The sequence below is a fragment of the Chlamydotis macqueenii genome, chromosome 12 (assembly GCF_036417535.1).
Source record: "Chlamydotis macqueenii isolate bChlMac1 chromosome 12, bChlMac1.mat, whole genome shotgun sequence".
Lineage (NCBI taxonomy): Eukaryota > Metazoa > Chordata > Aves > Otidiformes > Otididae > Chlamydotis > Chlamydotis macqueenii.
This window is the reverse complement of record NC_141567.1, coordinates 22,481,100-22,496,471: the sequence shown is the minus strand read 5'-3', so window position 1 is coordinate 22,496,471 and position 15,372 is coordinate 22,481,100. Positions and strand designations below refer to the sequence as shown.

The window sequence follows — 15,372 nt, the reverse complement described above, 5'->3', positions numbered from 1 at the left end:
GTTCTTTTTCTTTCTGATTGTTGAGATGCCAGCTAATTAAATATTCAAACAGGCATACAGTTGTTTTAAAATAAAATTTGTTTGAGGCCCAGTTGTTTTATCTTGCTTTTTTTATCTTGAGCAACAAGTCTGTGCGAGTCATGCACTTAGAAAGCAAAATCAGCATTCAGGCTTTTATCAGGCCACCTGGCTGAGTTGGCACACCAGAAAGCGTGTTGTTAGGATCGTTGTACTGTAGTTCCTCTGTACTGTGGCAACTTGCTAAAAAGCAAATAAAACAAGGGCAACAAATGCTGCAGCTTGCTACACTGTTCTTTTTTTTACTTGTGCTTTCTCTCTGTGTCTGTGTTCTGTTATGAATGTTTTTAATGCACGACACCCAAATATGACTAACCTGCTTTTATTGCTCTCCAATATTTAGGTGTATGCACCGTCCCCGAGTTCTGATGATTTCAACAGAGAATCTCCAAGTTACCCGTCTCCTAAGCCGCCAAGCAGTATGTTTGCTAGCACTTTCTTTATGCAAGGTGAGTAAAACGATTTTAAATACATGGGTAGGTGTCACTTGTCCTTTAGGGCAGAAATCTGCAGTTAGCCACTGCTGTACTGAATGAATGAGAAAGCCTAAAGGTAACGCTAGAGCCCCGTGTTTGAGTTTTACATACTTTTAAAACAGTTAGATGAAGGGAGCTGTCTGTTGATTTAAAGTTTTTCTCCTGACATTAATTGCTGACTGAAATTTAAGGGGATTATACACCAGGCCAGATGGACAGATTCCCCCATCGTTTGATTTGTAGGGGCTTCAGAGCAGCACACTGGAGTGATAGAGAAAAATGAGGTGAGGGTTTCTTGACTGTTCTGGAATTTGACTGTACAATATCAGCTAACAGTCTTAAGTTCTCAAATGCTTGTATATCTAGCATGCCAAAAAAGGGGGGTTTTGCATTGAACAAAACGAGAGCAGAATTCATTTCCTCAGCCTCACGTCATACAATTAGCTCGTACTGTAGCCTGATGAGGTTTTGGAACATATTGAAAGCACGGTCTCAGAGTACGGGAATTTACAGAGCACTGCAGTTTGTGCTACAGAAGGAAAACTGCATTGACAAACGGGGTTAAGGCTTATGTAATATAGTAATTTCAGTGACTTAAATCTGCTATTATGAAATGCTTTTATATTTTTATGGTACTATGGTATTTTAGACTATAAATTGCTCATTTTAGGTTAATAGATGTTTTGCACTGTATGTTTATTATGAGCTCTGCTTAGCCAAACTTCTATCCCGTCCACCCACTTTTTTATTATTTCTTTCGGTCTGGAATTTTTATCAGCCCTCTTGATATAAATCTGGCCTTACTGTGAAGGTCTGTGTAATTAGCAAGAAGTACTTGGTATTTTCTCAGCTGTGGCTGGATTGTATTTCAGCTATAAAGCCTCTGTTGGTTTTTTTGGGTTTTTTAATAAATATAGCAACAGTGCGGTGGCGTGAAAATAGAAGATGCGGTATAAGCTGGTCACCATTTCCCTGCTGATGTTAGTCTGAGTAGCTGAATTTTGTATTCTTTTAAAATAATTTTGTGAAGGAAAGTAGAACTCGGTACTCCTCTTCCTTAAACTTATTTTGCTTGTTTTCTTTTTTATTAAAACATAAAAAAAAACCAGATGGGACCCACAATTCTTCTGACCTCTGGAGTTCATCCAACGGCATGAGCCAGCCCGGCTATGGTGGGATGCTGGGAGGCTCCTCTTCCCACATGTCCCAGTCTGGCAGTTACGGCAGCCTGCACACACACGACCGTTTGGTAAGATACGCAGCACAGAGTAATGTATGTGTACTTGCCTATGGAGGTCTGACTTACAGGAATTCATTTCTTGTTTGCTGCTCATGTATGTAGTTAAAAACCCAGGTGTCAGAAAGCACAAACTTACTGTAGTGGATTTATGTCCTTTTATTGATGTCTGTTGTAGAAATAAAAATCTGTGGCTGTATAGTGGTCTGTTCAGAGGATGGATGGATCCCTTTCTTTAATAAAGAGCTGGGTGTTGTATATTTGGTATCTTAAAATGTCAACATTTGTTTGAAGACTGCTTAATGTCTTATGTCTGTTTCTCTTATCTCTAGAGCTATCCCCCACATTCAGTCTCACCTACAGATATAAATGCCAGTCTTCCTCCAATGTCTAGCTTCCACCGTGGCAGTACCAGCAGTTCACCTTATGTAGCTGCCTCACACACTCCACCTGTGAACGGATCAGATAATATTCTGGGTAAAAAGTTCTTGCTGCTTTTTAAAAATTTTAGAAGAAAGTGAACTTTAGGGCTGCATGACGCACAAAATCAGGAATGCTTAATTTATGAGATGCTGGTAGATCAGGGGTACCGCACCACTGTGACACTTCAGTCCTCAGAATGGCTGAGATGAGGCACATTGTTTTGCAGTCAGATTAAGACTTACTGGTTTATTTGCTTTCACAGCCAAGCAAGCCTGTGCTCAGGAATTGTGTCCATCTAACTTAATGACAGTTATCCGTCCGTAGTTTAGTAAATGTACACGTTCATATAGGTAGATGCTGTGTTGCAGTTTTCAGAGTGGCGGTATCACCAAGGTACTGTGCAGGAGAAAGGCATGAAGACTGTTTCTTCGGGGAGCTTGATAAACTGCATCGTAAATTCCTCTCTTAACTGATTTGGAGATTACTGAGCAGCCAGTGTGGTGACTGGTTTAGTCTCTTTCATGCCTAGAAAGCATGAAATACAGGATTCCTGGCACATATTTGCACATCTTAAGATACAGCTGTAGAAATTAAATGCTTGTAGGTGCCCCTTGTCAGTTTGGTAGGATTTGCACCTACCTTCATTTTAAGTAAGCGGAATTTAGTTAGAGTGACCATATTGGCTTTGATTTGGGAACATGTTTTACACTCAGATCTTTAAACGGATCCCAGTTAATGAATCTGCATGGGAAATTCAGGCTGGAAAATCCAAGTTTGCCACAAACTTGAAACCACGAGTGTTGCATGGTTTGGATTTCTGATGTGCATGGCTTACGTTCACATGAAATACAATTTTTTGGCATTAGAAGTTGATAATTGGAGAAAGGACGCTCACTTTCAAAGGGTCTGTCTTGTACAGGAAAGCGGATATTTCAGAGGATTCAGGCCCTTTGTGTTTCCAATTGGCAGGGCTTCAGACCTCCTCTTGGCTTGATGGCGTGTGGAGCAAAAGGGCACGCAAAGCTGCTGACACGCAACTAAGAGCAGGGGTGACAGAAAGCTTGATGGATAAGAGCTTTTCAGGGATTTTCTAAAATAAAGATGGGAGTACAACACGGGGAATTAGAGCAGGGGAGCAAGCAGACACACAAGGAGTTATTCAGTGAATTTGGCTTTAAGAGCTAATGAAACGTGCAGCACTTCAGTGATAACAGTTTAGAAATAAGCTGCAATAATACAATTTTCTGATTTTTATTTTCTTTTCACATGTCATTAAAATTATCCTGTGATCCTAGAAAATAATTTTTGTCTTTTTTCTGACTGCTTTCACTTGTTGATCCTTAAGTTATAGGTGATATACTATATAATGATAACACAGTGATACTGTGTTTGACTTCAAAGAGGAGAGCATCTAAATTTAAATCTAATTGGTTTAATTACATTTTTAAGTATAATGAGATCTGATCCTGTTGACACTGACTTCCTCAGAATATCCATTTAAAAAGTGGTTCCTCAGCTGTATATGATGAATAAAATAATAAAAGTAAATAAAATTTCAGCTTTAAAAATAAGCGTTGGATTTGCTTTCCACATTACAGGAAACAGAGGAAATGGTGCTGGAAGCTCACAGACAGGTGATGCACTTGGAAAGGCATTGGCATCTGTAAGTAGCAGTTAGAATATTCAGATCTGAAGGACTCATTTTGATCATTGCATCTGTTATTTTTGTGTGCATTCATTTTATAATATCAAATCAGGAGTTTTCATGTATGAAGTTAAAATAATGTACTGTGCTACAGTGTCATATACTAGACAAATGTCTATAAATACAAATAGAAAATGCCTTTATTTGTAGAAGACAAGATACATTCTGACTTCCTTTTTTTTTTTTCCAATGATGGAAAAATTTAGGGCAGAATAGTTTAGATGTTTAGACAAAGTAAAAGATAATCGTAAAAATTTTAGGATTTTTTTTTTTCCTATAGTTAAAATATTTTCAACGTTATTCTTAGAGCAGATGCTGCCTCAAGGTTTAAAGTGTTTTCTCAGTGGCCTTATAAAACCAAGAGACTTCGAATGTGGTGGTGTATAGCTCTAATTCATGGAACAACCTCTGCAATGCTGTATATGCATACAGCTTAAACGCTTTTAACTCTTGCTGGAAGAATGTAGATAATGTAAAACATTGCAAGTATCTTCAGTGTACTAAAAGCTCTGTTTACATTTGTACACATACAGCAGTTACTTTTGCATTAATACAATCAGATGTAATTTTTATAGAACAGTAATTCATACAGTGTAGCAGAAATGTCAGGGTTAGGAGTGGTGCCTGGAGGACCACTTTGTATTTCTTGTACGTAGCAGACAGGGAGACTCGGTCTGATTTAAAAGGTAGAAATGACTACTCTGCAGCCCCCAAAGACCCTTCCTGGGTTGGATTCTGCATCCTGCACCTCATACCAGCGAATGCAAGCGTGCGTATTCGTGCAGATCCTGTTACCCTTGCATCCCCCCGAGGGCCATATGTTAAAAGATTACCAGATCTGATAATGTCTGTAATGTCCATATTGGGTAGGAGAATTCTGACCTACTGGCTTTGAGGAGAAAAATGTTGTCCCTGTTGCTTTTGGGGATTCAGCAAGGAGATAACAATTCAGGAGTCCAGAGGGCAGTTAACGCTCTCCTTTTGTCTGTTTGAGACCTGTCAGAAAAGAACTGGGATCATTTTGACCCCCAGAAATAGCAGTGCTTACTTCAGGCTGTTCATTACTCTGCAGATGTATTAGGATGTCTGCTGTTCTGCAGCCTGACCAAAATTTCTGGCGAGTCAGACCTGTGGGACTTTGTGATATTTTCCACTGCTCTTCATTTTTAAAATAATTTTCTCATAGTTTCAGGTATTTTTGCCCAAGTCACTAGCTGAGAAAACCAGGCTGATGTTTTGAGGAAAAACTCTAAAATATATTGCGACTGGAATTCAGGGCAGAAATGTTTAATCTAACTGGTGGGTGGGCTCTGGTTGTCATAGAAACTTGTTTCTGTCATCCCGTGTTGTTGCTTGGCAGGAGCAGCCAGGTCATTCCATAAATCATTTCTGTCATAGCTGATGGTGATGCATTCCATCTGCTCTATCAGTGCATGCCATAGTCTGCACACTTCAAATCCCTCGCCTCATCCATCTGCTTCCCCTGCACCCCGCAACACGCGCGCACCCAGCACGCTTCTCGCGCTTGTTCGACGAGGAGCGCTGCTCATGGAGGGACGTGGTCTCTCCTGCAGGCGAAGCTAGTGCACATGGATTTTGATGGCTAGTAAACCAAGATTTTTTTTTTTCTGTTTGAACAAAGTTCTACTTAAATACTGCAACTGTCTTGACTTCTGTTTTTTCCCCTAAGACAATGCTATATGCCTTTCTGTTGGGATTTTAAATGCTACGGCTGCAACTGTTGAGAGGAATTTCTAGTTCAAAGATTCTGTTGATGTACATCTCACAATAGGCCTTTCATGTGTGAAACATCAGAGGATACAACATTTGTTCTTCAGTTTAGGTATTAAAGACCGTACAGAATAGTATGTGATTAAACATGTAAGGCCAGATAATACATTTGCAAAGGTTCTTTTATTTTAGGTTTAAGCCTGGATAATTGTGGTCTTAATCTCAGGGTAGGCAAGAAAGAGAATTGTACATGAAAGTATTTACACAAAGTTCCCAAAGCCCTGTGGATTATGCATTAGTTTGGATAATGAACTAGTATAGATAGAAAGAAAAGAAAATCTGGGTATTCGTGCCATTTCTAATGTGTTTCCCTGAACATTTGCCAAACAATAACCCTTTAAGATCGTGCCCATGGAGGGTTATATGGCAGGAGAAACATCTGGTTTATTTCATTGCATAATGCCAAATCAAAACACTTGGTCTTTAATTTAGAGGAGATCAAACAGGAGGACTGTTTAACTTTGTTGATTATATCAGACCTCTGTGTGATAACTTCTGTTTTGATTCCTACCTCCGAACTCGGGTAAAGGCCTTTGTACTGTCCGGGTAGTTAAATAGCCGCTGGTCCCCTCACAAAAGAAAAGAAAATGTAGGGAAGTTGACTTCTAAAAGCAATTCATGAATTAAGTTTCTTTGTTGCTTTAGACTCAATAACATTAGCATAACAAAGCCTAACTGAAATGTACACTGTAGTGTTTAAAAAATTGGACTAACAGCTCTGAGGTTTGGCTCTGCGGGCTCTCAATTGTGCAGCTTTTGTCCGAGAGCCTTTTCATTAGGCCCTGGCATATTGGCACCCCGCTGGCTGGAATGGACCATGACTGATGGGAGGAGGAGTCTCATTTGTTGCAGTAAAATGAGTCATGTTACCGTTTAAGCCTGGCAGAAGGTGTCAGGGTTGTTCATCATTGGTCATTTAACAGTACAGCGGCCAGGGACCGCATGCAGAATGAGTTCTGACCGCATCTTTTAGTTGGGGCTTTGGTATACCGTAGGCTTTCCCTGCTATGCAGCAAAAGAAAATCAGCAGGTAGGGCAGTGGAAAACAACCCAGTTTCAAAGGAAACTTGGTGGCCTTTGTTCTGACCTCGCTTTAATTTTCTGTATCTTAGCTGTCTGGAACTCTCTCCAGTTCCCATACTGACACCCAAGATTTATTTTTCACTGATGTACAATGCGTGAATTTCCTACAATGGTCTGAGGTGGTTTGTTCTTTTAAATACATTTTCTTTCTAACATGTAGGAAAAGGAGGACGCATTTCCATTAGGGAACTGATAGTCTTTTCTAAAGATGTATGATAGACCAGGAAGGAGCATATGGTCTATGGGGTCCTGGTTTCGCCAGTTCAGAAGATACAATATACAGCTTGACCAAGTCCCAGTTTGTTGGTAGCTAAATGCTGAAATGTCATATTGTCTGTGTGAAGAGACAGCTGCCACACTGCCAATGAAGATTTTTTTTTAACTGCCATCTGATGGTTAACAAATCCTGGTCTCTACTCAAGTAAAACAAGTTTGAACTGATGACCTATAAAAATATGTTCTGAAGTCCGTGGTCAGCCTCTAAACCTATTGAATTCTCTTCACAGAACTATTTTTCCAAGAATCTTGAAACTTTTAAGTTTTAATTACAGATTTAAGCATTATGTCTTCTGTTTCTATCAAGACATTTTAACTAATAGCAAGGAATTAATTGTTGCAAGTTGAGGTTTAGTATCTTAAGGGAGCAACTGATAGAGAAATAAGAGAAAAATTGTATGTGCTACCATACATAGCAAGAGCAACAAGATTTCAGATGGTTTTAGTTTAGTAGGTACCAATAGTAACTAGAGCTGGATACTTTCTTAATATTTTATGAAAGATTCGTTTTTAGAAGATAACATGTGTTGACTGCTAAAATGTTTTCTCTCTCTAAAGTTTGGAAAGTCATTATTCCTTTGCATTTTCCTGAAGTTTTGTTTGTTATAATTACCTGTGTAGTGTTAACTCTTCCATATCTCATTCCCCTTCGAAGATAAAAAGGCTGTAATTTCTGCTGCTGTTAAAGTAGAAGGAAGATCAGTTATCCTTGTGCCGCTATCAAATACAGGCTGTACTTGTTTCAACAGCTGCTTGAAAATGAAAGTTTTCTGGACATTTTTAGAGCCTTGAGTGTAATAAAGCAGAGCTGTGACTGAAGGATCAAATTGGTTTTGTAATCAATCTAGCATCGAGAATGACAATTAAAAGCATGAAAAGGAATCCGAATAGCTAGGTTTTTTTACTGTGTATTATGACATGTATTGATACGTAATATCTTTTGTCTGTTGTTAGATTTATTCTCCTGATCATACCAGCAGTAGTTTTCCATCAAATCCATCGACGCCGGTTGGATCGCCATCGCCTCTTACAGGTAGAGACTAGCCATTTGTCAGTAACTTGCTTGTTGTTTTGAAAACAATCCTGTTTGGAATCACAGTGAAATCAGCAATAGCTTCCTTGCGTAATTACTTCTGTATTTTTTTTTTTTTCCTGTACTAAAGCCCAGTTTATAAATCCAGAATCTTAAATGTTTTGTGAAGAGCATTCACTTCAATCCTGGCAACTGGCTTAGAACCTTTGAAAACATTGAATGGCCATGTACTATCACAGCTGTAAAGATATCTGTACAGATCTGTACCACTGGAGAAAAAGAAGAGTGATGTGGCTGGGGTTTTTCTAAAAGCTATCCATTCAAGCTCTGCGTCAGCTTTCAGTGACAAACACAGCAGATGCGTGTTCCCTCTAATGAAAATACAGTCAGCCATGAGACTATTCAGTTTTTACACTGGGTAGCTTTTCATTCATATCCTTCATGAATGCTTTCATTCTATGGGAGAAGAATTTCTGGCATTTTTCAAAATAAATGCTGTGTATTGCAGCCACCTCTGTCACCTGTGCTTTGTGCGTTTGTACCGTGAATGTGGGAAGCGGCATTCCAGCGCGGAGATGAACTGTGGGCAGCTGCCTGCAGCTATTAGTGGGTAGTGCAGCTTTCACAGACACTGTGGCCTCAGCTGTCTAGTAAAAGTTGAACAGCTGTTCTCCATATAGAGAGGACTGTGAAAGCTTCATTGACTTAAATTTGTTGTTTAACAAAGAACTAGAATTACAAGCAAGATGATGTAACGTTAACCCTGTTCTTTCCTGTTGTGTGACTTGTTAAATTATTTAACGTTTATCCAAGAGGCTGTTTGCCCGTTCCCTGTTGTTTGCTATATTCCTGCAGAGTCCTGGCCCTTGGTCACTCTTTTGCAAGAGTGTTTTGGTTTTTATTAAAAAAAAAAAAAAAATTAACTTATAGTGAAAGGTGTACAGAATGAGCTTAACTGAACACTTTTGTGATGTAGATTAATAAATAAGTAAATTTATTGCATGCAAAATGCAGTCATATATACATATGTATGTGAATATGCATATGTGTATAGGCAATGTCACGGAAACTTTCATCATTCATGCTTCACTCGTGTTTGATGGACACTGTCCTGGTTTTCTGTAGACGTAATGGATTAATGGATGGCTGACATGGCATACCTGAGCAGCTGCTTTGGGCATTTTGTTTCTGTCACTGAAAAAAACCACACTGAATTGAGTAACGATGAGATTAATGGGATTTTTGGTTTAGCGATTATGGTTGACAAAAAATGTTTTGTGTATCTTTGTTGTACTGGAAAGGCAGATGAAACCAGAAAATTGTTATTTTCTTTTTAACATCAAAGCAAATATTGAAAAGAGCTCTGTGGCTGGAAGAAGGAAATTCTGACATTTCAAAGTATTTAAAATTTTAAAGATCCCAGTTGGAGTTCCCTGATTAGATACCACACCTAATTTTGTAAGCATGAAAGCGCTAGCTAATTTCTGGTTCTGGAATACATACTTGAGGTCCCTAAAACTTGGATTTTCCCTTTGCTCTTGATTCCTTTGTCTGTTGGAACCTGTATCAAATGTAAAACTCTCCAAAATTTGCACTTTGACTTGTGGCCCTTATTCTGGATTTTGATGGCTAAGGCAGTAGCAGATATAAGAAAATAATATTGAAATCCTTCTCAGGCGCAAACTTAGCATCTGCTTTACAGTTGTACCCTCCCACCCCACTCCCTTCAATTCCAGTGATACAGAATTTATCAAGCCTTTGGTAAATTGCTCCAGTAGTTAATTACCTTCATTTATGAATCTGGACTTTTATCTTTATTCCCAGATGAGTCACTAAGAACACAGTGAAGCACAATGTAAAGTAATTACTACTGTATTTATTGCTATTTATACTCCTGGTAGCCATTTTCTGTCCTGACCCAAAAAGTTATTGCAGATAAAACAAATGTTTTTAGTATACTAAAATAATGTATTTTGAAGCCTTTTAGCCTTCATCATGATTTTTGTCTTTTGCAGTTAGTTCTTTGTTTATTCGCATTATTATTACGGATTTGACTAAGTCATAATTTAATTGTAAATTGCAGTAGAGCACTCTGCCATTTAAAGTGTTGAGAGATAGTAGCTCCAGGAGACACTCCAGTATATAAGCTCCCGTTTGTCTGTTTGGCTCTTAGGTTACTGCATAAGGACTAACAACATTTTTTAATTTAAATACAAGCTTTGAGAACAACATGATGAAAACCCCCAAGTATTACGAGACAATAGTGTGCCTCATCTTCCCTGCCCTCATTTAATTTCTAATTTTACATAAACATGCCCAGAGCCTAGCTTCTTGCGTAGTTTTAATGATTGTGTGTACGTATGAGGTCTATGTACAGCTCTGAGCAGTGGGAGCCTTGGTATTTTAAGAACCCTTCTCCCAGAATCAGAGGTACTGGGAAGGGTGGTGTCGGCCCTGAGGATGGAAAGCCAGCCCTCTGGTGCGAGTGTGCGTTTGAAAGGGGAGCCAGAGGATTAGTGCTGGGGAGACTGGGAGAGCTGGAACAATACTGCAGTGATTACTAGCGATGACCCCTGTAAATCCTCACACTTGCCTGGCTTATTTGTTTTTTCATGCTGCTATGTTGGTGCTGCACTAAAAGCTGCAGTTGTTAATTGCAGGGCTTGTGGTGCCAGGATGCTTTTTAACATAATTGGTGGATTTCATGCACAAACTTCTAAGAGGGGGAGTGGAAGGAGGAAAGCAGGAAATCAGTGCCATCTGGCACCCTGCGCAGACACGGAGGCGGTGTGCCACCGCTTGGGCAGAGCACCAGCGGTACCAGCGGTGGGGCGAAACACTGCAGCTCGCCCTTGGGTTGCTCCTTTGAGAGAAGTTGTTGAGTATTGCCTCCCCCCTTTTCTTTTTGTTTCCTGTGTCAGAAGTCCCACTCACAGTTTTGTTCTGGGCTTACGTTAAGGAAATAGTACCTTTTCCATTAAAAAAACCAAACTCTTCAGCTTAGATGCACAGGCATTGAGTCTGTTTGCTTTCTGTTCTTCGCTGGTTGCTTTCTGGTTAGCCCTGCGCTGGTGCTTTGTCCTAGGAAGCAGCACACTCTGCCCTCCTAGCAGGGAGCACTCATTGAAGCCTCGACTGTGGTCCTGTCTCTAAAAATGGAGTTTTGACCAGATAAAAATTTGAATGTTACACTGAGCCAAATGTTCTGGAATTGTTTCGTTAGTGCTTTGTAAAAATAAGTGCGACTCCAAGCATTATTCCCAAGTTCAGGGGTGACCATAACATGGAGGGAGACTACAAATCCAGACCCAGAGTAGCTGTGTGAAGTGAAAATTGGTAATTACAAACTTACTGATGTCATTATATTTTAAAAGAGAATTCCACCGTGGTTCTGGCAGCTCTGGGCTTTTATGAAATTGGAGGGTTGTTTTTTTTTTTTTTTCTAGTATTATTTTTTTTTAATTAGAAAGTAAATATTTAGGTATTTGAATAGCTATGCAAGCTATACTTTTTTTGTTAAAGACCCCCTTTCTTTAAAAGGTGACTACTTGCAGCTCTCTGAACAAAGGAACTGTAATGTTATTAAACCTTTTCCCAGTTTTCCAGACGTACAGCTCTGGCTGCTTCTGAAAGAACAAGCCCACAGGCTCTTCCTTTAATGAGCTGCTTTGGATTGTATGTCCATAATTTATTAATGTAATTGCTTTATTATTACATTTGTATGGCTGAAAGGAAGCTGTCTCTAATGGACATAGAATTTCATGTAGTATCTTTATAAAAGATGCATTATTAGTTGGTGAGAAAAATACATGTACTATTTCAGGCTTTGTTTTAAAAGTTCCGCTTTATTAGTTACTGTATTTCACATCTAATTATTTCTAAATGTTATGTGGTAACTGGGTATATTTGTGTCAGATTAGTGTTTAAATTTGCAGCGTATAGGTAATATGGGCATAATTGTCGATTTGTTGCACAGCCAATGATTCTTTAGCTGCCAGTTTACCTTAAATATATCTGAAATAACAAATGGGAATGACCTAAGTGTATTTTTACTCTTCTAAACTTGGAACGCATTATAACCTAAAATGGTGCAGCGTAGACCGAGACAAGACAAAGAAAGCTTTTAGATCTAGTTTTATGTTTTCTTATTTAGCAGAGAGGTGTGATAAAAAATGGTTTTCTAGTTATCCTTAATTCAGCGTCTGTTTGATTTCTATAAATATTTTCGATGCATATTTTAGCACTATTAAAGATATGCCCATATATATAGTGAACATAATCTGAAGAAGAAAGAATTCAGCAGTCTTTTTATGGTGATACTGGCAGAAGGCAGGTATTTCAGAAATGGTGTGTGTGTTTAGGCCACGTTTTTAATGCTGAAGTGCTTGGAAGGTGTCACTGCTTTGTCATCGATAGTGTGTCTAACTCTGCGGATGCCAGGATAGAAAAGTTATCCCTCAATAAGACAGAATGAAGGAATTTGTCTTCCTTTGTATACCCATATGTCAGCTTACCTTTATGCAGAATATGTTGGGTTTAATTACCTTGAGAAAGATTGCATCTCTGCTTCCCCCTGACACCGCATGAATCTGTGCGTTAACCTGGACAATTTTGACAGGTGCCAGTCAGTGGTCTAGGAGTGGAGGACAAGCGCCCTCATCTCCCAACTATGAAAACTCGCTACACTCCTTGGTAAGAACTGTTGAAAGCAACATAGTACTTTTTATTTAAGAGTTGAAGGCTTGGTTTTGTATAAACCCTGCATATCATTAAAGGAAACAGTAGGATAGCGTTACAAATGAATTCTTTGCTAACAAATGGCCTGTTCAGTTGAACAATATAAGACGTGCAGGGTGTGTCTTTCACCATCTGTTCCTTGGGCATCAGGCTTCTGTGCTGAGGACAGCTGGTGCTAAAGCGCTGTTACAGGATTCTGGTACCTTTTCACAAATCCATAGCTAATTCTTATCTAAAGTTCAGTCTGGAGAAAAGATAAAGACTTCATGCCTTCGCATTTGCTTGTCCTTCCCCCTCTCTCCCTGAAATGGCAGTCTCTCGGGCTTGTTTTCATTACATTGTCAATAAAGTATTAGTATATTTTATTTGTAATTGTTATGTGTTATTGGGGAATGTTTGTTTATTACTTAATGAAGCATTTTACAGAAAAACATACGGGAAATAATCTAGAGTACTGTAAATTTTCTTCTTTTCAAGACTGGGCAGAAGATTTAAGTTACTGACTTCTTTCTTAAATTTCTGATACAGCATCGGGAAGGAAAGGGGAAAAATTTGAGGGAAGGTTTTAATTACCTGTTAGTATTTCTAGTTTCCATGGATGTAATTTATTTGTTTCTCTCTAACAAGAATAAATTAAGGCTAAATCCGTTTTCTTCAATATTTTTGCAATACATGTAATTGATATGTACATCTTAGAATCCTAACGTAACTGCAGTGTTAAATATTAGCCTTTTCTTATCTTAATATAATCAGATCTCTGTTGCATTAACTTGACTAACAATTTATTGCTGACATGCACATCAGCTGTTTCCTCACCTCTTTTTGGAATTAATCTTAATCTGTGCTTTGCTTCCTGTTCTGTCTTGACTTTGCCAGAAAAATCGAGTTGAACAGCAACTTCACGAGCATTTGCAAGATGCAATGTCCTTCTTAAAGGATGTCTGTGAGGTACTATTTCACTTTAGATGGTGCCTTTTTGTGTTTCAATTAATGCTTCCTTCGGATTCCCCATTAGAAACTTAAATTAGTGTAGCATATGACCCATCTTTTGACTCCAACGTTCTGCTATTTCAGGTTCTAGAGAGCTGCAATGTCAGAATTAATTTTGCTTTAGGTTTTTTTTTCTTTTTTTTTCTTTTTTTTTTTTTTGAAAGTAATTTTAAGACAGACTTTTCTGCAGTGACATACAGAACTCATTTTTATTTCTGAACTATCTAATCTGGTTAAAGATCCATTTTAGAAAATTATAACTTAGTTTTGTGCAGTTTTTTTTGTAATACAGGTTCTTAAAAAGCCACTGCCTCTCTTAATTGTTACCAACATGGTGAGGCTGATTTTATGATCATTCTTTCTCATCCTGTATTAGATAGCTTATTTTGTAGCACTTCCTTTTTTCTTGTTCATGCCATGTAATGGAAGCTGAGTAACATTAACCTTATCAACAAGCTTCACTTTAAAAGCTGCCACCTATTTGTGGAATGAATGCTATCTCGAGCAAAATCTCCAGATATCTTTTCTTTTTCCTGTTTGTAGTGCTGGTAGGTGCTTTCAGAGTCTTTTGATACCACATTTCATCTTCTATCTTTAATATCTCTGTGGTAGAGACTGTTAACGGTGTAGTGAGTCCGCAGATCCGTTCAGTGATGATGGTTACTGTCCCTCTTAAATCCCAACAGCAGTCTCGAATGGAGGATCGCTTGGACAGACTCGATGATGCCATTCATGTACTACGGAATCATGCTGTGGGGCCTTCAACAAGCCTATCGGGTGGCCACGGAGATATACATAGTTTATTGGGACCATCCCACAACGGGCCAATTGGAAGCCTGAACTCAAACTACGGAGCGTCTAGCCTTGTAACAGCCAACAGACAAGCATCGATGGTAATGACGGTTTTTAAACACGTATATATTCGTGCCAAGCAGTTACAGCTGATGTGTTTAAACTGCCATAGAGCCGAGTGAATTAAAACTGGACTGCAAGGTTAATATTTACCAGGAAGAAACTACTGGAGATCCTTGTGGAGGAAAAGATGGCAGACAGCTTGCACCTGCTATGGGTTTCCAATTAGAGGGTTGGGGTGGGGGTGGGCAGAAATGAGGGGGAGGAGAAAGATGGGAAAACTTAGACTTTTGCCTGGTCAGTGGCCCATAAAATCCTGCTGTGACCATATGCAGAAAGCTGAAACTTTCTGCTGAGAGCATTTCAGCTTATACATGCATTTTTTCCAGATGCGTAATAATTGGCAGAACAGTTTTCTCCTTGAAATGGTGAATAGGGAGATTGAATGGGAAAAGCAGTCAAGGACTGAATTTCAAGTGTTCTGGTCTGGAAAAGCTGTTTATTGTAAATTGGAACTAGTCTTCAATAGCAGATGCTGGCAGAGGACTGGGAGGAAGCTGTTGGAATGTGGAGCCATAGTGTGCGCAGGCTCAAAATTTAAACTATTTTTTCTAAATGAAAAGGAGTTGGAGCACAGCTGTAGTGTAAGTAACAACGAAGAGGAAACAACTTTTAGATTAATCCCCAAGAA

At 38.9% G+C, this 15,372-nt stretch overlaps 1 protein-coding gene across 9 annotated transcripts in view; it reads left to right on the top strand.

Annotated features, from left to right (window-relative positions):
• Positions 1 to 15,372, top strand: part of TCF12 (transcription factor 12) — a 172,966-nt gene that overhangs the window by 141,680 nt on the left and 15,914 nt on the right. For 4 of the 9 annotated variants that reach the window (XM_086757016.1, XM_086757015.1, XM_086757018.1 and 1 more), the window contains 8 exons: positions 422 to 527; positions 1,664 to 1,803; positions 2,124 to 2,268; positions 3,813 to 3,877; positions 8,024 to 8,102; positions 12,721 to 12,794; positions 13,716 to 13,787; positions 14,516 to 14,722. In XM_086757016.1, the coding sequence (XP_086613142.1) occupies positions 422 to 527; positions 1,664 to 1,803; positions 2,124 to 2,268; positions 3,813 to 3,877; positions 8,024 to 8,102; positions 12,721 to 12,794; positions 13,716 to 13,787; positions 14,516 to 14,722 (888 nt within the window). The remainder of the gene's footprint in view (positions 1 to 421; positions 528 to 1,663; positions 1,804 to 2,123; positions 2,269 to 3,812; positions 3,878 to 8,023; positions 8,103 to 12,720; positions 12,795 to 13,715; positions 13,788 to 14,515; positions 14,723 to 15,372) is intronic. The other 5 variants (XM_086757021.1, XM_086757019.1, XM_086757023.1 and 2 more) reach the window with 3 other exon arrangements.